Genomic DNA, 24,015 nt, shown 5'->3' on the forward strand with positions numbered 1-24,015 from the left:
AGGTGGAATTCATAATTATCGGAATATTTCATAGCCTATTTTTTTAACATTGTTGCCAACTTAAGCATTAAGTATTGTTAACCACTTGTTATTCTAATTCTAATTGTTGAATCTTGAAATCCATACTATATGCAATGTAGGAGAAACTTAATTCTTGAAAGATAATCTGAGCCTTATCGACATAGTACTGAAACAGACGCGTTAGGTCGCGATAATTATTCAGAATCCTGAATTTGCTTTTCGTCTTAAGGCTCAGACGCTTGAACTTGTATCAGGGCGTAAAATTATTGTACTTTCAATAAAATCCGAGGTCCTTCTATGGGGTCCTTTATTACAAATTTCCTTTATCCCACTTTTTATTTGTTTTATCAAATCATTTTCTTTCACCAAATTCTTAAATTATTGCATTGTTTTCTCAAAATTATGAAATTATTGTATTTTTACGCCTTAGGATTGGTGATTGCAAAAACCATAAGACGATAAGCAAATATGGTTTCGTTTGGTTAAAGCGTTTAACACATTCCATCACTTAGAGGCTGAGCTGCTGACCTTATATCGAACGCTTGTATTTACCAAGTCGACAGAGTATAATCTTAGCCTTTCACGAGCGCTAAATAAAATATCAATCGAATTTTTAGAACAAAGTTCTAAATAGTGAACAAACTGGCAGAAATCATCACGTAACGGTGTGGTAATGCTTTGCGTGTGCGTTTGTACCGTATCCATGGCCACCCCGATATGTTCACCTACTTTATACTATTTTTATTTATTGTAGTACACGAATTTTGCATTTTTGTACTATTTACATCCAAAACTAGTTATGTGACTATACATAACTAGTTTTGGATGTAAATAATACAAGAATGACAAAATTCGTGTATGTATTTATTTAACGTTCACATTTGTTTATAGACTGTAAGGAACTTCGTTCCTAACGGGGGTCCACGACCGCAGTCTTTTTTTTTCATCCGGGCAGCGGAATGTTTTTGGATTTTGCATTTTATTACAACACTGTCAAACTTTTATTTTTCCAATTATAATGTTGGCACAACGCATAGTTACGGCGACAAAAGGACAATAGCTTGAAATTTCAGAGGCGAGTTATTAAAATTAGTATACATATATATTTTTTTAAATAAACATAAATTTTTAACAAATCTGCTTTTTGCACCCAACTGTACCACTTTTTCAATCAATTTTTATTTAATGGTTATAAATGTCAAATTATTTATGTTAGTTCTTAAATTTCGAAAAAATTCGATAAGTACTTGTTAGAATACTATAATATGTCGATGAATCGAATTCAAAAATTATTATTCTCAGAATATTGTGACTTTGACGATATGGTTTTAGTTGAGAGTCCATTTGCCGAAGCCACTAGAGATGGTAAAGGAGTTCGACAAGTTAATATTGGTAATGTAAACCGATTATTGACATGAATATTAATAAAAATTTCCCATCAAATTAAAATTCTTTGCAATAAAAAAATTTCAGTTTTCTGATTTTTCCCGTATCGGTTTAAAGTAATTCCGCGTCGAATGCATAAAACCGCATCTTTCTAGAATGTCTAGAAGTCCCTTAGAATTTGCATACGTGAGTCACTCAGTGAGTTTGTAAACTTCACTTGGAATTTTGTATTACTTTAAGTAGACTTGATAAAATTCCCATGATCATATTCTCAATTGTCCCTAAATTATATTTAAAAATAAAAAAACTCAATTTCGATAGCTTTTTTAAGTTTTAAGCGATGCGTGTATATGTATAAACACAAATCAGGCTGTGATATTTCTACATCAAAATACAGATATGGTTTATCTTGATAGCAATAAGTTCCAAATTTGTTCGCACATCACCTAAAAACAAGGCATCGAGATATATTTATAAACAAATATTTTTATTTAGGTTTAACACCAAGTAAATTAATCATGGCTATGGATGTTATACCATCTGCAAATGAATCCAAACCATGGTGTTTACACAACATAGACCCAGAAATTGAAACATTTGAATTAATTTCTATATACCCTATAGATTGTGTAAATTTAAGCATATTTCGTAGAAAGAAAAGGCAATCAATAAAAGCACATTTTTGTAATAATCGTATCAAGTATTATGAATTAGGTGGTTTCGAAAAGAGAAAAGTAAGAATATTCCCACTTAAGTATATTCCCACAATCCCATTAATAAAAATTGGGAGATGTTATTTATATTCGAATTTAATAAATAGATGTTCTGGAATTTGTGGTGTGAACGTGTGAAATTCCTTTCACCTAACGATATTACTTCATCAAGATCTGAAACGTCTGTAGGATCTTCGTCATCGACCAGCACTTTGTATTTAATCAATGCGAAAACAAAATACCCACGAAACAAAATGCCTCAAATGTGGTGTACTTTTGGGGCAGGTGATGGTTATAATATTGTAAATATTTAAATTTTAAAATAATTTGTTCTTTCGAACTTTTAAAAAGTGACTAGAAACTCCTAATGTTTGTCTATTTGCCGAAGTGAGTTGTGAAACTCTAAGCTCAGACATTTTTTTTACTTCATCAATTCTTCATAGTATTAGTTTTATACAAAGAACCCTTGAGCTAGAATACGGCTTGTTGTAGAAGTACAAGGAAGCACACTATTTTTATTAGAAAAAAATATTGTTTATAACTAATTTTTAATAACGTTAAAAACACAAAAAAGACCTGGGTCCAACAGAGTATACGCATAGTTTGAAAAAAAATCCCGCTTGGTCACGCTATAGGTGATCGACCAAGTGTCATAGTACTATGCCAATATTACATAGTACTATGTATTAAAGCTGATTAGTCAAATTTGACTTTACCTAGGTCAAGTGTAAGTAAGTGGATCAAATACCTACATATTCTACCAAAATTAATTAAACCACCTAAATTGGGCCAATAATAGTCAACCAAAATCAATTTGAATTGGGCCGAGTGTAATAATATTGGGTAAAACTTTTCGAAAACAATCGAAAAACAACTTTGTCTAATGTCAAAATGGCTAAGTATGAAAATTTTTTACAACTACAACACAATTTCAAATCCACCTTCGGGGATTTATCCACCAAATTCAAACTCTGGATCCGCCACTGTATACTTTTGATTACATATCATTGATAAAAAACATTCGAAAAAAAAATTGGAATAACATAGGTAATATTTACTTCAACAGGAACGCAAATGGAACGAAAAAGATTTGTATCTTGGAAATCGCTGGGAGCAAGTATCATCGCGGTTATTTCAACCACTTCCTGGAAATTCACTAACTAGTATGAAAAAAATAGATGAGAATGAAAAAAAATTGTATGTTATTTATTTTAAAAATTTTCCAGGGTAGACATGGAGAATAATAATTATCCTAGATTACTAACGCAATAAAATAATATACTTTTTTATTTAAAGGATAAAGATTCGTTTTTATTTCGGGCAGTATGTCCAAAGGATATTCAATTGACGAAATTCTTATATCTTCTATTTTTGTCAAACGCTTCTGTTTGGAAAAGATATTAGATATTTTATTGCTTAAACATGAGTTGTCCGATTGTACTTATTGTATTTACTTTTCTCAAATTTGGCTTTTTTGTGATACAAAAATTTGCGCACCATTGTAATATATTATTATTGATTGAAAATAATGAGGCGGTATAGGAACTACATTAGGCTCTTTTTCATCACAGACGGGGCTACTTGATAGAAATTTTTCTAGCAACCCTGTGTTTAAATAGTTTTTACACAACTGCCTGAAACAAAAGCAAATCGGTAAATGGTCTATACCTCATGTCGTGATTGATTGATGAATTTAAGTATTATTAATTTTGATTTTAGAACAACAATTAATGAATCTTCTACAGTTGAAAACATTTCTATAAATGATAAAATTGTGATACCAGAAAATGAAAAAAGCATATTTCGAGCTGACGCTAGTCTAATAAATAGTAACTCGAATAATGGAGTTAAACCTGATAAAAATGTAAGGTTTGTAAATAGTATTTATACCATTTTGCCCTATTTTCAAGCAAAAATTTCCCATATTTGTTGTCCCCTTAGTAAAACCATCATAGTATTTATTTTCTGTCTAAAGATTATTCAAGATGTAATCCTCATGATGACGCTTGATGCTTTCTCTGAGCGTCAAAATAAGGTTCCATCTATCTAAAAAAAAATGAAAGTTATGTCCACGGACAAGCGGTCAAATTGTAAAAATGAGCGATAAAAAATTTATTAATAATGAAAGTCAATATTTCGAGATATACGATATTATACATTTTCCAGATGGCAGCAAGGCCTAAACTGACCACGTAATCTAATTTGACGCTCAAACTAGCATCAATCGTCAGCATGAAAATACAATTCTTAGCATTTTATGAAATCCCGTACTTTTGCAGTTAACAAAACATGACAAAGTTATTAACAAAGCAATTTGTCGATATCAAATTATGCAAATAGTTGAACATGCGGTATTTCAATGGGAAAATTCTCGGAAAAATGATAATCATACTGAAATTCGTCATCGACGTAGATACGCTTTTAGTCCTCAACCACATTTTCTTTATGGTCTTGGTCCTTGGAATGTTAGAATTGGAGAACGGGATTCTGTCCAGGTTAAATATGTCTAATATTTTTTAGAAAATCAGAGTATAACGATCAATTCGTTGTTCTAAAATATATGGTAATGTATAACATTGCCACATGTATATGTGTATTTCTGTTTGGTTTGGAGCTTCATTTCAATCTCACTCTTTCGTAAACTTTTTTATGAAAATTTAGTTAATCCTATTTGTGAGTTCATTTAAGCCTCATTTAATAAGTGTTTAGTGAATATTTTTATTTAAATTCTACATAATGTAAGTGTTATGCAGTGTTATCTTTACGTTATATGTAGACCACTTTTGACTCAAATGCGGCTGAAAAGTGTCTAATGCCAAACTTTTTTAAATAAATTTTTATAAATAGGCTAAAAGTGTTGTGTCTGAAGTAAAAATCCATCGTCAACCTCTCGATCCTGAACTACGATTGCCAGTATCTAAACGGCAATTAAGTGCTTCAATTTCTGTGGATTCGCTATTAAATAAACCAAAAATGATTAACACAATTCTTGTAAAGTAAGTTATAATCATCTAGATTCTCCTTAATCTTAAGCTAATTTGTTAATAATCTACAACAAAATGTTTTAGTAGTACATGCTGGAATCTTTATCCTTCTGATCCAATAAAATTATTTTGGACTCCAGAATATTGGTATAGACCTAAATCACCTTATGATTTGTATCAAGAATTACAAACACATTTAAGAAAACTTCGAACTAATCATCAAAAATTAAATCCAAAGAGTAATTTTTTTAAATTTATTAAACAATACCCTTCTTTTGCATAAAAAGGAAAAATAATTTATCTGAATTTAATTTTTCGAACCAAATGACTTTTGTATGAATTTTTTCATATTATCCATCTATAGGTAGAGGGAAGGAGCACAATCTTATATGGCTGTTCAAATTAAATAAAGGGGGCATAATAGCGCTCGTGTAAGTGTATTTGTATATGTATGAACTGTATGTATACAGGCCGTTTTTGTACCATCTAGGCATACCAATATCATTAGTATGACAGAATGCATGTCTTAAGCCATGCATCTAAGTGAGAGGTATTATATATATATGTATATCAATTAATAATATTTGTATGCAACAAAACTCCCACTCTCTCCATATACACAACAGAAGATCTGGCGTATCGTATCTGTAGAGGCAATTACATGCTAAACACACACATATATATATATATATATATATATATATATATATATATATATATATATATATATATATATATATATATATACACCTCTCATTTAGATGCATGGCTTAAGGAATGTATTCTGTCATACTAATGATATTGGCATGCCTAGATGGTACAAAAACGGCCTGTGTATTAAGGCTGTTGTCTCCGTACAGTATTGTAGAAATGTTCTACATCATACATCAGACATCAATGTTATACAATAAATTTAAATAACTGAGTAATTATATTTCAAAAAAGAAGTGGTCAATTATTTTTGTTTTTTTTTCTAAACTCAAAACAAATACATGATAGTTCAGTTAGTTTGTTGAAAATATCTTAAATCTAGTTTTTTTTTTAGAATTAAAAAACTCCCCTTCTTAACTCCTTCCCTCTACCCTTAAAGCTAAACGTACTTCAAAAAATGTGTGTGGCGAAAGTGATGTTTTAGGTCATGATATGTAATAAATACATCACAAAGATCACAAAATTTGGCTCTTCTGTAGTACAACAAAAAACAATTTATAATAAATTTAATTTCAGTGTTGACATCATTATCTTTTTTTCGATATAAAAGTGGAAAGAAAAATTCGATGCAAGATTTGTTAAACCGTACTAAAGGATATTTTAAAAACAAAAATTTTACTTTTGATAAATCTAGACAGAATTATAAAAAATATATTGGCGTAGGTGAGTCTTAATAATAAAAATTAAATGGATAATTTTCTACGAGTATCAATATAGTTTATCTGTAATAGTATGAAACGATAATATCAGAGAATTCTGTGCTTAATCAGGCCCGGATTTAGAGTTGAATTTAGAAGGGGGGAGGGGTGGTCGGTCCAGAGAATGTGTCTCGGAAACTAACAAACATTATAAATAATAAAATAAAAATATAGTTTCAAAGAATATTTCATTTGTTAAAAAAAAAAAAAATTTTGAAGTAATTATAATTACTCGACTGGATTTCATTCACACCACTCTTGTGCAATGTGCCATTGTGATTGATTTAAATCAGAAGTAATCAAAATAATATTGGGTTTTAATATTTGGCGGGAGGGGGTCATGATCCTCCCTCTAGATGCGCTTATGTTTAATAAACAAAAAAAAAATTATATTATCGATCCAAAATTTTGTTCATTTATCCTCATTATATACTGATTCGAGATTCTTGATCTGGATAACGATTAGTTTTTATCAAGTATTTTCGGTTTTGCACTAGCATAAATACGTGCGACCATGGACATGAATCTGAGACATTCTTTACTTTTGTTTCCTAGGTGCTTAATATACTATTTTATTATTTATAAAATTATATCAATTAAATTTTTATATAGGTACTTTCCCATTACCTGATAAGCATCGATCAGAAACGTCCTTAGAATATATGCGACGAAAGTTACAAATAAATACTATGCTAAGTATTTGGGATTTTGATTCAACAACATTGGCATATCAATTAACTATTATTGATAGGGATTTATTTTTGAAAATTAAAGAAATTGAATTGGGTATTGTGGTTTGGCAGAAATCTTGTAAAAATGCTCCAAATATTTCAGCAATTATTGCATTTTCACACCGTATTTGTTGTTTAGTAACCACTGAAATTATAAAGCAAGATATTGAAAAGGTTTTTTACTATGAATATTTTGTTATTTATTTTAGTTTAAAATAAGTTAAGATAAACAACACAGCTAATTATTTAAATACGCTGCATTTACAGTCCAAGTATCAATATTTTAAATGTTTATTAAGATATCGTTAAATTACGCAAAATATATCCAGATAGATCATTTTGTATGCAGAATTATGTCTTTTGTACCTACTTTGAGATGAAATCGTGATGAAACTATAGAGTTTACGAAAAAATATTTTAAATAAAAATTGTTTGTTTATTTATCTTGTTAACTTTTTACTATCTCTTACGGTTCAAAAAATAATTTTTGTTTTTCCCATAGACCCATGACCTAGATTCGGACCCATTATTCAATTTTGTTGATTAACATAGAGCCACTTTTAAAGTGTAAAACACGCTGTTGCAATTTCAGCTCGTTATTTTATTCCGTTTTTGAGCTATCTAGTGCGCGAAGATGGGCAAACAGATAGACATAAATGGTAGTGGTTTTGTGAACCTTACTATATTAAAATTTTGTTCCTAAATTCAGTATTTCTTACCCTTCCAAATAACTTGATTAAATTTAATATACCCTTCATACAGAGTGCTCATTTTAATCTATCCCCTCCTCCATTTTCTATTTTGTCTTGGATCCTTCGGGTCGTTGAAAAGCTGATTCTATTTCACAACCGATAAGAGATATAGGAGTACATATGAAATTATGAAGTTGTTCCTTATAAGAGCAACAAATACTTCCCATTTGAAACATTTTTTCATAAACTTAATAGATTCGCCAGAAATTAATTAATTAATTGTTTCACTTCTTCTCTCTCTTATCAGTTGTAAAATAGTCAGTTTTTCAATGAACTGTTGGGTTTAGACCAAAAATAATATTTCTATCGCATGCCCCTTATAGAATCCAACAACTCATTAAGATCATTTTTTATTGAGGCCTCATATATGACAAATCGAGAAAGTGGTGGATTAAAATTTACACCCTTTTTGTTAAAAATATGCGTATGCGTGTATGTTAAAAATAGAGTATAAATTATATAAGCACTTTACCATCATATACCATTATATGCAAATTGCATACTTTTAATTTCTTATAAATCAATTTAGGTCACAAAATTTCCTGACGCTCTAACGAATCGAATGCCGAAAATTGCATTCAAATCCGACTTACTGCTAAAATTTTTCGAACTTCATTATGCTTCGTTTCTTCGACTAATAACCGCAAATAAGTACCTACTTAAATTAAAAGTATCTACCTAATTAATTTTTTATTTATTTGTATTCATTTTTCTAGTTAAGATCTCGAGTAATATGTCGATTTATTTCAATTGCTGATAATTGTAATCGAATATGCAACTTTCAATCATGTAAAAGTGTGTTATGTGGATTACAAAGTCCGCCAGTATACAGATTACATTTGACATGGTCTTACATTCGACGAAAATATTTTTCTAAGTATCAGTAAGTATATTGTCCAAAGTAACACAGGGTCGAATTCAACTAGTGATGAACACAAACACGCGTACTTTAAAGTTTAAAAAAACAGAAAAGACAGAAAATAAATCTGATCTAATTGGTAATTTCATATGTTTGTTGAGATTATTAGCTCTTGTGTGTAAGTCTCTGATGATAATGTGTAATGTATTAGTATTTTTAAATAGGTTTCTTTCTTGTGATTTTTTTCAAGAAAAATATAGTTTTCAAGAAAAATATATAAGGTGATTTTTGAGGTTTGCAAATATCACTTTTCAGATTTACAAATTTATGAATCTATTTAAAAATTTTTCTAGATTATTTGAAAAATTGTGCAAATTATATCGTGATCCTCGCTTGCCAGCTTATCAACGTGCTTTTTCTCATGCCAAACAAAACTATCCATATTTACCATATATTGGGGATATATTATTTCAATTGATGGACAAGATACCAAAACCATGCAAAAAACAGCGTCGAAACTTAACAGAAGAAAAACAGCACTGTAATTAAGTTTCTTTTTATGTTTTTATCTATTGACGCAACCAAGGGTGAGGGTCTCTTCATGATTAGAATGTCATGCTTCTCGCGAGAATCCTAAATTGAAATATTTTATGATATTTAGGTCTTAATAATACTTCGGTGCCCTCTCAACAATTTCTTTCTGAATTTCAGTCCTTTCTAAACTTCTAAACTTCAGTCCTTTATATCACAAAATTTCCATTTTTGAGTTTTGCGTTTGTTAAAACTTTTTTCACTTTTTTAAAACGTGCATGATAAAAATATTTGTTTAAATGATAATGTTTTATGGACCTTATCTTATAGCCATTCCATTAACTGGGGAAGAAGTTAACATATTGAAAAATGCTAAGAAAATCGAATCATCTTCATCACTGCCGAATGTATTCCAACGATTTTTATTAGCTTTCATACCATCGTCAAAACCAAATCCCTACAGAACAACACTTGAAACTATCAAACTACAGCAAGAAGCTAAACAAAATAGTAATCTTCGATCAAAAGTTCTTCATAAAAAAGTATGCAATACTCGATCAAGAATTATTCATAATAATGTATGCAATAAACATAGGTACGAAGAGAAAAAGAAATCGCCTTTTCGATAATTGTAAATCAAAAACAATTTTTAAAGATAATCGAAATGTATGTTTAAACGAAGCTATTGAACTGTTAAAAATTTTTCAAAAATCCGTTGCCAAATATGCTCTATGCCAAAACGATTTAGCAAACGATTATTTATTAAAATCACGTTATAAAGAGGATAGAGAAAATTTTTTTCTCTCATTTCATATTGAAGCTAAACGAGTCTAAACTAATATCGTTGTGTTATTTTTATGTTATACGAATGAAAATAAATATTATTTTAAAATTAATAATTTTGTACTTTGATTTATTTTATAATTGAGAAATTTACTGATTACATTATCCTTGAGATTTTGTATATGTTCTTTATGTCTTGGCAGTTAGCATATTACAAAAAACAAATTCTCGATAGTGGGGCGTTGTTTCTCACGGGGCTAGGAAAATTTTTGATTACGCTTCAAAGATTCAAAATTTTAAGATATTCAGTTTTTGTTAATATAACAGAAAAATAATCGAACACCAAATGAATAATAAATTTGCTCGAGCTTCAATATAATAGGATTTTCGTTAACCTACATTCGGCAAAATGGTTTTTTTAAGGTGTCGATCAAATGGGCACCCTATTTTATTGAATTTCGAGCAAAATGATTTTAATTTTTATTCGGCTATCTATTTGTTTGTAACCAAAAATTTTCCGAGCCCCGTGATAAAACTTCCCGCTACCAAGAATTTTATCCAAGATTATACATTCAACGAATAAAATTATCTTGTAAAGATAACAAAATATTCTAGAATATTCCAATTTATATAGAAGATTTAAAAAGTTGATAATTCCCCTTATATTCTCTATTACTACATAAAAATTATTTTTCTTTTTATGATTTCCAATTTGACAATCATGACTATTACTTCCATAAATGTAACATGTAACAAGTGATGTTTTAAAATATTTTTAATGGGAGATAATAGCATTATAAATTAATAAACCTACAGAATGGGAATTTTAGAAATAGATTTCAAAATTTAAATCAAACGCGGATCCAGAGAGAGTAAATTGTAGCTTCTGCTCTATCTTATACATTTAAAGTTTGATCAAATTTCGAAACAAAATTTTGTTTGGTCATTTTCTCAATTTTTTTTTTCAAGAAAGCAAAAAATTGGAAAGATGTTCTCCGATTTGGGAAAGAATCAGTTTCTCAAGTCATTTTAACAAAAAAAAAATCGAACTCGTTTGATAATTGAGCGAGATATTTTTCAAATATCAACTAAAACAATTGGGGCACTCCCCCCAGAAACACGTCTCCACCTCCTCAGAACTAGCGCCACTGTTCAATCTATTAATAGCTATATTGATTGCCGTCGCACATTCGATTTTCATTTTTTTTACATATTTAAGTTATCAGTGTAAATTGATCATGGAAGTAGCAAGTGGAAGTATTACATGCTGCTGACTAATAAGTACCAATGAGAATGTGTGTTTTAGGATTACGTGTTGCAACTAGAAATCAGTTTAAATTTTCAGTCTTAAGGCATAACACTCAGAGACTATATCTTTACCGATATATTCTCTGATCATAATAACAACAGTTTCATCTTCATTTATTGCAATTGCATTTCATAATTAAAAGTGGTAAGAATAATATTTATATTATTTTAACATCCTGTAACAATTAACCCAGATATTATTTTGTTTGTTAAACAATTTTTGTTTATTTAACATTTTCTGCATTATAATAAACAATGTTTTATTCTGAGAAAACTGGTTTTTTACTTAGAATTTTATGTAAAAAGTATTTTTGGTACAAAAGTATTTAAAGACTGAAGTGTTGTAGCCGGCTGAAACCATTAACAAATCTTATGAGGTATATTTCTATCAAAACAATTAAGTGGCACTGGTCAAAAGAGAGTGTAAATATGAGTGAACATACATAAATATCTCTTTCGCAGTGCCACTTTGGTGCCACAGAGAAAAATTAAAATCATTAACTATAAATTTTTGAATTGATTGATTAGTGATAAAATAATATTTTTATCCGCAGGATACGCGTGACATTGATTGCATAAATAGAAAATTATGAAACGCACTATTTTATGTTATCACGATTGTATTTTTAAAATTATTTTTATCTAACATAAACAAACATTTGTAATATTAAGAATGGTTTCGTAATTTACAGATGCAGCAGGCTTCTAGAAATTTCTCTTAATATTTTTTGTTCTGCAGATTGAATCTGAGCGTTCTACAATATGGATCTTAAAACCCCAGTATCAATATTACAAGAACAAATGGTAAAAAATGGTTATTCTCTACCCGTATATGATTTAGAAAGAACTTCGGGGCCCAGTCATAATCCAGTATTTGAATATGTAGTCCGTGCAGGTTCTATAACTGCTACTGGTTGTGCTAAGACAAAACAAGAGGCGAAACATAATGCTGCACAGAATGCTTTAAAACAATTAAATGAAGAAGGTACGTATTTTTCATACTTATAATATACTTGGCTTCCAAAATCGGGAGCTCTCGCCTCGTATTTTGGAATAGAGAAGCAATTCAAATTACAAAATTGCAAAAATCAGAAAAGTATATTAGGCAGTGGTTTATTTCAAAAACTGATGGGATAATGTGTTTGTTCATGTCTCAAATATTCTAATTTCAAGTTACAGGCAATAATTATATCGGGTGTTTCTTGAGTATGATAAAAAAAAACAGTTAGTAAATATTGAAAACTGATCTTAAATTGTTTGCTAAGATGCTGGAACATTATTCAAGCGATATCCAAGGGGATCACATGCGAACTGTCGAAATTTCAATGAATAATGTTCGAGAATCTTGGTAAACAATTTAAGGTTAGTTTAAAATGCTGTTTTTTAGCATCCGGTATGTAATTTTTGTATGAAATTTCATATTTGGATATTTGATACATGAACAAACAGCTTATCAGTTTGCGAAATAAAACAATCACGATTTTCTTGAATGACAGAAGGAAAATGATTAATAAACAAAAAATTAGCCTATAACAGATAAAATTAAGCCTATAACAAGTAATTTCAATCCTCATGTGATAATTCCACGGCAATCACCGCTTTGGCTATCATTTACCTTTCAATAATTATGTTATCGGACTTTTTAACGGTCCGCCATCCTGTAACAATTAACCCAGAAATTTTGTGGAATTGTCTTCATTCTCAGCTATGTCAAATGTTATTGAATGGTATTTAAAAAAAATTGTTTTTTAAGGTGCATTAAATACAGTTTCCAGCTGCAAGGAAAGTAAAACTTGTATAGGAAGTAATGGATTGGAAAATACGACGCAATCACCTGTATCAATATTACAAGAAATAATGATTAAAAAGGGTTTCTCTCCTGTATATGATCTAATCAAAGTAGCTGGTGAAAGTCATAAGCCAATTTTTGAGTATGTTGTACGTGTAAACAACATAACTTCTTTTGGTCAAGGACGTACAAAACGTGATGCAAAACATAATGCTGCAAAGAATGCATTAATAAAACTGAACAATCTAGGTATTAAATATAATAATATAGTAATACTAGCTGTTAAACCCGCTTCGCTGGGTTGTTTTTGCACATTTAAATATCAAAATTGTTAAATGAAAGACTTTTTTTTAATTCTCTCTGTGTGTACGGAACAGTAAGATTTTTTTTGGCCGATCCCAATATTATGTCTACACTCTCTGTGTGTACGGAAAAGTAAAGGGAAAGATCGATAGAAACCCATGGAACATTCCAGAATATTCGAGAAAGTTATAGAAAATTCGATAGAAATCCATAGAACATTCCAGAATGTTCGAGAAAATTCGATAGAAATCCATAGAACATTCCAGAATGTTCGAGAAAATTCTAGAAAATTCGACAGAAACCCATAGAACATTCCAGATTGTTCGAGAAAGTTTGATAAAATTCAATAAAAATCCATACAACATTCGAGAATATTCGAGAAAGTTCTAGAAAATTCGATAGAAATCCATAGAACATTCCAGAATGTTCGAGAAAATTCTAGAAAATTCGATAGAAATCCATGGAACATTCCAGAATTTCTTATTGTACTATTAGAACTATTTTTTTAATCTATTTTCTATGAATTTCTAGATCATTTTTAATTCCACCCCCACCAAACTCCCTTATTCACAATGGGAGCCTAAGGGCTACCCAATGACATAATCCCCTACCGAAGGTCAATGGTTAGTTTTAGGGAAAATCGGGGACATACAAACAAACACTCTCTTTTTATATATATAGATTGACGAAAAAAGAGAGATTCTGGGATATTTTAATGAAAAATTTCACCCTCCGTGAAATATATAAGAGAGAGTATCTTCAATTTCACATGAGAGTTGAATTATTTTCGTAAATATTGGTTTTAGTATTTAGATTTTTATGTTCTTGCCAAAAATTTTCGAGGATACTATTTCTAATAATTTTAGTTTGAAACTTATCTTTCAAATTTTAAATATTTAAAAAAGTTACTATCATTAAAATTTCCCATGAACTTGGATTGCATGCAAAAAAAAAATCGATTATATGACCGTATTATAGCAAGTGATAATTCAAACATTGTACAGAGCATGTCATAAAAAGGGATAGGGAAAATTCAAGGAGGGGGGAGGTATGCATAACTTTAAAACGCGAACAATATGGTTATTTAGTTATTAAAGTGAACATGTTTCCAATTTTACTTGTTTGTTAACAAACTAGTTAGTTACAAAATGAGTATCGCAATTCTTATTATTCCTTTCTCACATCTATATGTTTGAAATGGGATGAAGAAATGCGAAGAATTCATATATTTATTGTACAAAAATTTTCTTTTTTCTTTTAAAACGAAATAAGAATCAAAATTGTAGAAAATTTAAAACAGTTAAAAAGCTTTGTTGGATTCACAAATGATACTATTGTGTAACTTTGTACCGCGGTCTCCAATTAGTCAAAAAATTAAAACTTGTTCAAAAACTGCTTTAAAACAGACTTGATACTGTTTCAAAACTTGACCGAGGTTAGAAATATTTTGAAAAGGTTTCAAAACGGATTTAACATTTTCAGAAGGAGGTGAATTAGCTGAAAATCAAGTAAAATTTATAAAGAATGAAACAAATGTAGATAAAACCGACACCTCATCAGAAACACTAGATAATTCATGTGATGGTAGCACGTTTACACCAGTATCTATATTGAACACTTGTTTTTCGCGGGATGGTGTTTTACCTGAATTTAAATTAACAAAAAGTGATGGACCACAACATAATCCAACGTTTGAGTACACTGTAAAAGTAAAAGATATTGTAGTTACCGGTGTTGGGAAAACTAAAAAAGAGGCTAAACAAACCGCTGCAAAAAATGCATTAGACAAGTTAAAGGAAAAAGGTAATCAATTTTTAATTAATTAGAAAATTCTATATACATAATTTTATACCGAGAGCTTCTAGACCACTCGTACAACTTCTCTAAAATTCAAACTATTTTCAAAAAAAACCTTTGATTATTTTGTAAAGAACAATTTTCTAATTTAAAGTATGCCATTGCCTCTTACCAGCTACGAGAGATTAGTTTGAATAACCCACTTTCAGGATAGGAAGCTGAGAATACGTCTCATCGATCCGCCGTGGCAAATTTACTACTTATTCGAGATTTCAAGTTTCATATTTTACGGCGTATTTTGCATTTTGGGAAGGGTGTACGTGTGTCTACGGTACTCGGTATTATAAATAAAATAGCCTTTTATAAATTAAGAATTTTGTTCAGTTCATATATAATATATGTATACCATCACCACACTGAAAAAAGAATAAAACAAGTGAAAAGAAACAATTGACTGAGTTAATTGTTGAAATACCATGCATAATCAGTGTTGATTTCTTTATCACATTACACATACAAAAATGTATAGACAGTGTTGATGCGCAATCGTTTGTTTTTTTGACGTCACGTAAATAACAAAAAATATTCACTTTTAAATAGACACACACACAACTGATATTCCTATATTAATACATACTATAAAATTTGCACCTAATTAACGCCCTCGTGGGTAAACAGTGATGTTTACAAAAAAATGTTTCAAACAAAAGTTTTTTATTTTTTTATAAGGAACATTTTTTACATTTAAACTTTTGTTCTATCTCTAACGGTTTACAAGATGGGTCCTACGGACCCAAGACCCAATTGACCTATGATGCTTATTTACGAACTTGACTTCACTTTTTACGTCCTGAGTACGCTGTAAAAATTTCAGCTCGATATCTTTTTTCGTTTTTGAGTTATCGTGTCCACAGACGGACGGACAACCGGAAATGGACTAATCAGGTGATTTTATGAACAGCTATGACAAAATTTTTTTCCTAGCATCATTATTTTTAAGCGTTACAAACTTGGGACTAAACTTAATATTGTATGTATTTCATATATGCATGGTATAAAAAGGTTAAAAAAAATCACAAAAAAATTTCTAAAATCAAAACTAAATTCGAGTTAAATACAAAATGAAACTGTAGGTAGTAGTGAAAAAATTTTATTTTGAATTGAATTTTATTTTTTCTAAAAAAAATGTTAAATTTTTTAAGTATATAATTCACATATAACTAATTTCCCCTCTGAATTGTGTAAAGTTCAGACGCTTTACTACATGCTAAAAAGGATCATCTAATACATCTCAGTATCCAATCGTGCCATATGAAAATGTTCTTATGATTAGACTAAAAATTATTCTAACGATTTTATTTAGGCTTCCATCCAAACTCACTTGATAATACTGCAAATTCAGCATACTGTAATGATAGTGGAATATCTAGCTACTGTGAAGGTGAAACATATTGCGAAGAAACTTTACCAAATTTACTAGATAAGTTAAATATAAGTGATAATTATGAAAATGATGTTACCGATTCTGATATAATACATAAACGCAATGAATTAAAAGGCCTATCAGATGATATCAATTCAGTTTCAATATATGAATATCATAATGTATTAAAAAGATTAGATCCACAAATAATTAAAAATGCGAAAAATGTTTTACATAATTATGATGAAAATGATTTACAAATAAAATTAAGAATTGTTATGCAAGCTTTAGAATTTAATTATAATATAGAAGTATTACCGTGCGAAGAAATAGAAAATTTTGGATTTACAATTAAAATTAAAACGAATCCGATTCATGTAATTGCAGGAATCGGCAAATCAAAGGAAGAAGCTGAGCAGAATGTAATTTTAAATACATTTACATTTTTGGACATTATGTTAAACTAGCTTTTAAGCCCAGCTTCACCTGCGTTTTTGTCCTTAAATAGCTTTCAAAGATCATTAAAAAGTAATTAAAATAATATGAAACAAACAGACTGAAGGAGAAACAAATTATGGACACCTGTTCAACCAAGGTTATCAAACATACTTCTAACAAAAAAATTAATTTGCTTAGAAACATATGAACTATTGCTTAAAAAATAGAAATAAATAAATTGAAAATAGGACTAAAACTAATCGTTTAACAAACAATTTTTTTTGTATTATGTAAAAATGATTCTTTTAATTAAACTATTTCTTTTCAATGAATATGTAATAATCAAAAAACACTTCTTCGATTGTTTTACAGAGGTAAAAGTATTGGTAATTTTTTTGATAACCTTAGTTGAACAGATGTCCATAAATTGTATCTCCTTCACCCTATTTTGTGAAATGTCAAAACAATAAATATATTTTTATAATTTATAGCTCATGTGTTTTTCTGATGTATGAGCTATATTTTATTGCCAAGTTTCATTCAAATCCATTCTATAGTTTTTGCGTGAAAGCGGTACAAACAACCTTACTTTCACATTTATGATATACCAGCTTGATACCCACCCGCTTCGCTGGGCTTAAAAGTAAAGACAGCCTCCACATTTCTTGCTCTTACTTATCCCCATCCATAACACTCGAAATAGTGGTAGGTATTGCTTACACAAGTAAAAAATATGTAAATTATATAGTCTTGATTCATTAAGTATATCAGAAAAGGTGGCCATGTATCTGGAAATAAATTCCATGAATTGTATTATAGAAATGATTAATTACCTAATGGTTCAAAATAATGCTCAAAGATGGCGTTATGAAATGTCATAGACAAAATTTATGTTTATAATTTTTTTTAAACATTTCTTTTTAATTTATAGCTCATGTGTTATTTTGATGTATGAGCTATATTATTGTGCAATTTCATTCAAATCCATTCATTGGCATTTGTGAAAGCGTAGCAAACAAACATCCTTACTTTGACTTTTATTATAAATAGGGATTAATATTGTTTTTGTTACATTATCGTAAAAATATTTTTCTTCATGAATTGGGCTTCTGATTTACTTTAAAATGTCAATTAATTTTGTTGTTATATTTAATTTTTTTATCAAAAACAGATTCTTGTTAGTCTCTATAAGTTATATTACAAGTAAATAAACGTGTCGATCTTGGCCACCATCAACGGGGTACCTCAAAAGATTTTCGGGACTTCTATCAAAATAGACGATACAGTTGTGATAAGCCCACCTTAAGCAGTTGCCTGTAAAGATTCAAAATTTAGTATCGCCTATTTTGATAAAAGTCCCGAAAAGCTTTTGAGGTACCCCGTTGATGGTGGACCTTGACTGGCACGTTTATTTATTTGTAATATAACTTATTGAGACTAACCACAATCTGCTTTTGACAAAAAAATGAAATATATAACAAAATTAATTGACATTTTAAAATGCCAGAAGTCCAGTTCATGAAGAAAAATATTTTTACGATAATGTAATAAAAACAATATTAATCCCTATATATTATAAAAGTCAAAGTAAGGATGTTATATATATATTATTAAAAAAGAAAATTTTTGTGATAAAATTACTAATTAGAAATAACTATATATTTATTGTTGGATAATTTAAAATTGTTAAGTAAAATTGTTGTTATATTTATAATTACCTAAATTTTTATATATAATAAAGTATTATATGTTGTAAATTACCTATTAAAAAAAAAATTTTAAGTTTGAATAGTTAAGGTTGTTATGAAGAAAATGCAATTTTTAATGGCGCTTATCAGGCTCTCAAACAAAAGACAGCCTGATGCGCAGTACAAAGTACGCAACGACCGACTCGCTCAGATAGGGCCCTTTTTTCCTGCTACTGTCTCCACTTTCGATTTACGTCCTGATATATGTTCTTGGGGAAGTGGCAATGAGATTCCTTTCTACTTTCATAACAACCTTGATTGTATTGCAATTTTTTTCATTTATAATTTTTAAATTTTTTTAAATAGATTTCTATATTTTTCAAATTTTTTTCGTTTAATTTTCATTATTCTTTATGAAAGTAAGTTGTTCTAAATTTAACCTTAACATAGTTCCCTTTAGTGGTTCGTATTTTATATTGTTGTATGTTTTCTCTTGATCTAGATAAACCTGGACAAATGAATTTCCGGCTTTCTTTTACTTTTTCAACAACAATTGAGATCTGTAAACTCATTTTGACGTTTATTTTGTTCCATTTTCTATGTTAAAACTTTGATATAACAAGTGAAAACAAACAATTGATTGAATTAATTTTTTAATACCATATATAGACTGTGTTGATTACACTGTCACATTACACATACATACACGTCACACATGCATAACTGATATTCCCATATAATACATACTATATAAGTTGTGCCTAATTTCCGCTCTCACGAGTAAACAGTGATGTTTACGAAAAAATATTTCAAACAAAAGTTGTTTATTTTTTTATAAGGAACATTTTTTACATATTTTAAACTTTTGTTCTATCTCTAACGGTTTACAAAATGGGTCCTACGGACCCAAGACCCATTTGTCCTATGTTGCCCATTTACGAACTTGACATCACTTTTTATGTCCTGAGCACGCTGTAAAAATTTCAGCTTGATATCATTTTTCGTTTTTCGACGGACGGACGATCGGAAATGGACTAATTAGATGATTCTATGAACACCTATACCAAATTTTTTTTCGTAGTATCAATATTTTTAAGCGTTACAAACTTGGGACTAAACTTAATATACTATGTATATTTCATTTATACATGGTATAAAAAGAAGAAAAAAATCATTATTTAAGGTATGAGGTTGCATTAGAAATAAACTGTATCCATTTTTCATCAACTGTTGAAATACTGTGAAATAAACTTTTTCCTGAAAATGAATGTGAAAGTTATAGTTGTGTCCTTGTTTATCTTAGATAAAGTCGACTAGAATAATTTTGGCAATTAAAATCGTTTTTGTTTTTTCATACAGAAAAAAGTATGAGCTTTTTTAAAAAAACTAGCTTTTGTAAATAGGAAATTAAAGAAGATTTTGACCTTACTTATAACATTATATACCATACATTTTTTTTTTATACTTACATTATAGACTAAGATATAAATATATAAGTATATATATCGTTTTTGTTTTTTCATACAGAAAAAAAGTATGAGCTTTTTTCAAAAAACTAGCTTTTCTAAATAGGAAATTAAAGAAGATTTTGACCCTACTTATAACATTATTTAATTTCCTATTTACAAAAGCTAGTTTTTTGAAAGCTCATACTTTTTTCTGTGTGAAAAAACTAAAACGATTTTAATTGCCAAAATTATTCCAGTCGACTTTATGTAAGATAAATAAGTCTTTATGTAAGATAAACATTCATTTTCAGGAAACAGTTTATTTCACAGTATTTCAAACAGTATTTATTTCACTGCAGTATTTTCTTAACATTAAAATCCCATAACTAATTCTTATGCAGAGAATATATCAGTAAAGGATATAGTCTCTGTTCTTATAACTCATGTCTTAAATTAAAATACACACAGCCCAATATTTTGACAGGATTTCATTAATCTTTATATACAGGAACTTCACTCAAAATTAAAAACTGATGACTCTACTTTGACAGCAGGTCAAAAGGTTTTATTCATAAATCTTTAAATATAAAAAGTCGATTTATAATAAAACAGAACTAAACAGTTGGCTTGACACTTCATCTGATTACGCCTCTGACCATGGAAACATACGGAATAGCCTCGTTTGAATATCGTATCGTAAAATATTGTATGAATAACATTAGGGGACTTCCCCGCATAGGTGCACTCTGTTGTAATTGGAATGTAATTTTAAAGGAAAAATTATTTATTAATTGAATTTTACTAGTGGTTCATACACTTAAATTGCGTTCTTTTTTTAAATATTCATTTAACACCAAGGCTTAAAATGATTTTATAAAATAATCATTAGTACGAGGTTATGTGAGGAATTTTTTTTACTGTTTCGTATGACTTCATTAGAAGTTAAAATAATATATTATCCGCGAAATAATATGTCTACAAAACGGGAAAATTCATTAGAAGATACAAAAAAATTCGTTAAAAAACAAAGGACGCAGTAAGTATTTTATATAATATTGAAATAGTTAGTTTAATTTTATTTTTTTTAAATACTTGGAATTTTTTAAAACTAATTTTGGAGTAGTTTTTAGCGAAATATAAAAATACAGTATTAAAAAATTTTCATTGTTAAGTTTAATATATTGAGTCTAATCTATGCTTTGGGGAATGGTGGTTATGCGAAATTCATGTTAAAAATTAATTTTTTATTTTACGAAAAAGGTTCAAAATTAAAGGTAAATTACAAATAATTTCAAATAGCACAATGTCAAATCATGATTTTTAATTATTTACCAAACCATGAATCATATTCTAAAAACAAATAAAGTCTTTTATTCAAATAAAGATGAGCATTTCTGTGGGCTGTATTATGCATTTTGTTAAAATATATCCACTTCAGGACCCACAATAAAAATTTATTTTTTGTGGGTCCTGGAGGGGATGTATTTTAAATAAAGTCTGTTCTACACTATAAAAGTATAAAACTTAAGTAGGTACTGTGCCACTGATATCATATGTGAATAACAGACATAGAGAATGGATTAGCAATTTCCTCAAGAAATTGACCGCAAGAAGGCCAATACTTGTCTTTGTATCATATACATAGAGAACATCAACTGGCCGTCTTATATATATAAATATTTATTTTTTTTAAATTTAAAACTGGCTTTAGCTACTGCTATACAGCCATTAACAATGGTATATTTAATTTACAATGCAAAAAAAATAAAAAATACATAAAGTCTTATATATTTGTCTGTTTTATTAATTTCTGCTTTTATTTACTGTACAGTTAGATAGGAACGTACAGTCTATTCTCTGCGGAATACATGCGCGCGTATCGCACACTTAGTTCGAATCCAACAATGGTCACATATAGCTTTTAATTTGTGATTATGCCTTTAATTTGTTAATTTTTAATTCGGCGAATGGCGCACTCACTATAAAAAATTCCCTCATCCTAGAATAACATATTTCATCAAAGACGGCTTACTTCGGTTAAAAGTTATTAATTATAATTTACAAATTAAACGCATCACAAATCAAAAATTATGTGAAAATTGTTGGACTCGAACTAAGTGTATGCGATACGCATATATTTGCGGTACGCGTATTTCAAAGATTTATGATTCCATGTACGGCGTAGGTAAATAATTATTAAAATGTTGGTGTTACTGATATAAGATTTTTTTTGAAAAGTGTTTGTTTTTAATTTTAATAGGATGGCGAATAAAACACCCGTTATGATATTACAAGAATTTATGGTTAAACGAAAAGGGACACTAGAATTTAATTTAACACGCCAATCAGGCGGAACTCACGATCCTGTATTTGAATTCGTTGTGAGGGCAAATCCAGTGACAGCCATCGGTATTGGACGATCAAAAAAAGAAGCAAAACACGATGCTGCTAAAAATGCTTTAAAAGAACTAGCAGAATTAGGCAAGAAATTTTATATTTAAATTTCAATAGAAAAAAGTCTTAATTGTAAAATATTTGTAGGGTTATATTCACCAGATAATGAATATGGATACTTACATTCTAGTCCACGCCGAGATAGTCCCGATAGTTTTGATAAATTTCAAGTGAACTTTGTCGGCCAATTAAAGGAATTTTGTGCGGAGAAACGATTACCTGATCCAAAATTTGATATCATTTCTGACATTGGACCACCGCATGCAAGAAAATTTACAATGTCATGTTCGGTAGCGTCTGTAAAATGTACAGCTACACAAAATACCAAAAAACTAGCTAAACAATCTGTTTCAAAGAAAATGTTACAATGTTTAATTGATACCGTGGATTGTGGTGGAATAATTGTACCTTATGAAGAATTGTCAACGTGTGATCAAGAAGCAATGGATAAACGTGATGAATGTAAGGGTCAACCAACAGTAAATTTAAGTCGAAGAATATGTGATTATCCACATTCATTTCATGAATTAGATGCGGAATTATTATCTAACGCAAAAGCTATATTAGAAAGTGAAGAAGAAGAAAGTATAGAAAAGAAATTAGAAAATACGTTAAATGCATTAGAAATTACTTATTCAGTTGAGGAATTACCTAGTGCTGTATCGAATAAGTTTGGTATGTCTGTAAAAATTCAATCGGATCCATATTACGAAATACCAGCATTTGGATTGTCAAAAGAAGAGGCTGAAAAATTAGCTGTATTTGATGCCATACGCTTTCTTAAAATTATGTTAAAATGATTAAAATGAAAAAAATTATGTTAAAATGATTATGTTAAAGTTCCAAATGATTTCATTAATGTTTATTATGAATAAATGAAATTGGTTTAATATTAAATTCGAAATTTAATATGATCGTCCTACAGACCCTGCGATTTGGCTATTTAATACCTTGGAGTCAAAAACTTTGGAAAATTATTTTAGTTACAATAATGTTGTATTTTAAAAATAAAATTATTGTAATGTTGGATTCACATCGCACAAGGTCGTCGGCGAGCGATCAGTGAAGTGAACAATCTACTTGGAAAAATCTATTTCATAGAGTTCAGTGAACTATGAAAGTGAAAACGATAATAGTTCTAATTTATACAATATATGTCCTAAATCATAATAATTTTTATTTAAAATTTTATTTATAA

General features: G+C 29.1%; 2 protein-coding genes across 2 annotated transcripts; both read left to right on the top strand.

The window, feature by feature from the left end:
- Positions 1-1,156: 1,156 nt before the first annotated feature.
- On the top strand, positions 1,157-10,015 carry LOC123292818. Its single transcript, XM_044873532.1, has 13 exons — positions 1,157-1,413; positions 1,903-2,141; positions 2,228-2,422; positions 3,187-3,317; positions 3,840-3,984; positions 4,400-4,615; positions 4,968-5,116; positions 5,189-5,278; positions 6,450-6,478; positions 7,126-7,418; positions 8,713-8,879; positions 9,209-9,396; positions 9,717-10,015. Exons 1-13 carry the CDS (start codon positions 1,287-1,289, stop codon positions 10,013-10,015), a joined length of 2,268 nt encoding a protein of 755 aa, XP_044729467.1. The 5' UTR covers positions 1,157-1,286.
- A 2,206-nt stretch (positions 10,016-12,221) lies between these two features.
- On the top strand, positions 12,222-23,714 carry LOC123292819. Its single transcript, XM_044873533.1, has 7 exons — positions 12,222-12,462; positions 13,231-13,515; positions 15,052-15,372; positions 16,730-17,255; positions 21,253-21,399; positions 22,624-22,844; positions 22,905-23,714. Exons 1-7 carry the CDS (start codon positions 12,240-12,242, stop codon positions 23,615-23,617), a joined length of 2,436 nt encoding a protein of 811 aa, XP_044729468.1. The 5' UTR covers positions 12,222-12,239; the 3' UTR covers positions 23,618-23,714.
- The last annotated feature ends 301 nt before the right edge of the window (positions 23,715-24,015 follow it).

This window comes from Chrysoperla carnea, chromosome 2 (genome assembly GCF_905475395.1).
Source record: "Chrysoperla carnea chromosome 2, inChrCarn1.1, whole genome shotgun sequence".
Classification (NCBI taxonomy): domain Eukaryota; kingdom Metazoa; phylum Arthropoda; class Insecta; order Neuroptera; family Chrysopidae; genus Chrysoperla; species Chrysoperla carnea.

What these genes read in the sequence shown, in the direction of transcription:
- LOC123292818 (XM_044873532.1), top strand. Translation starts at nt 1,287, where the DNA reads ATGTCGATGAATCGAATTCAAAAATTATTATTCTCAGAATATTGTGAC. An exon ending in ATTAACACAATTCTTGTAAA is followed by an intron (nt 5,117 to 5,188) that starts GTAAGTTATAAT and finishes AAAATGTTTTAG; the next exon opens with TAGTACATGCTGGAATCTTT. An exon ending in TAAAGCAAGATATTGAAAAG is followed by an intron (nt 7,419 to 8,712) that starts GTTTTTTACTAT and finishes TCATTTTTCTAG; the next exon opens with TTAAGATCTCGAGTAATATG.
- LOC123292819 (XM_044873533.1), top strand. Translation starts at nt 12,240, where the DNA reads ATGGATCTTAAAACCCCAGTATCAATATTACAAGAACAAATGGTAAAA. An exon ending in AAAACAATTAAATGAAGAAG is followed by an intron (nt 12,463 to 13,230) that starts GTACGTATTTTT and finishes TTGTTTTTTAAG; the next exon opens with GTGCATTAAATACAGTTTCC. An exon ending in AATAAAACTGAACAATCTAG is followed by an intron (nt 13,516 to 15,051) that starts GTATTAAATATA and finishes TAACATTTTCAG; the next exon opens with AAGGAGGTGAATTAGCTGAA.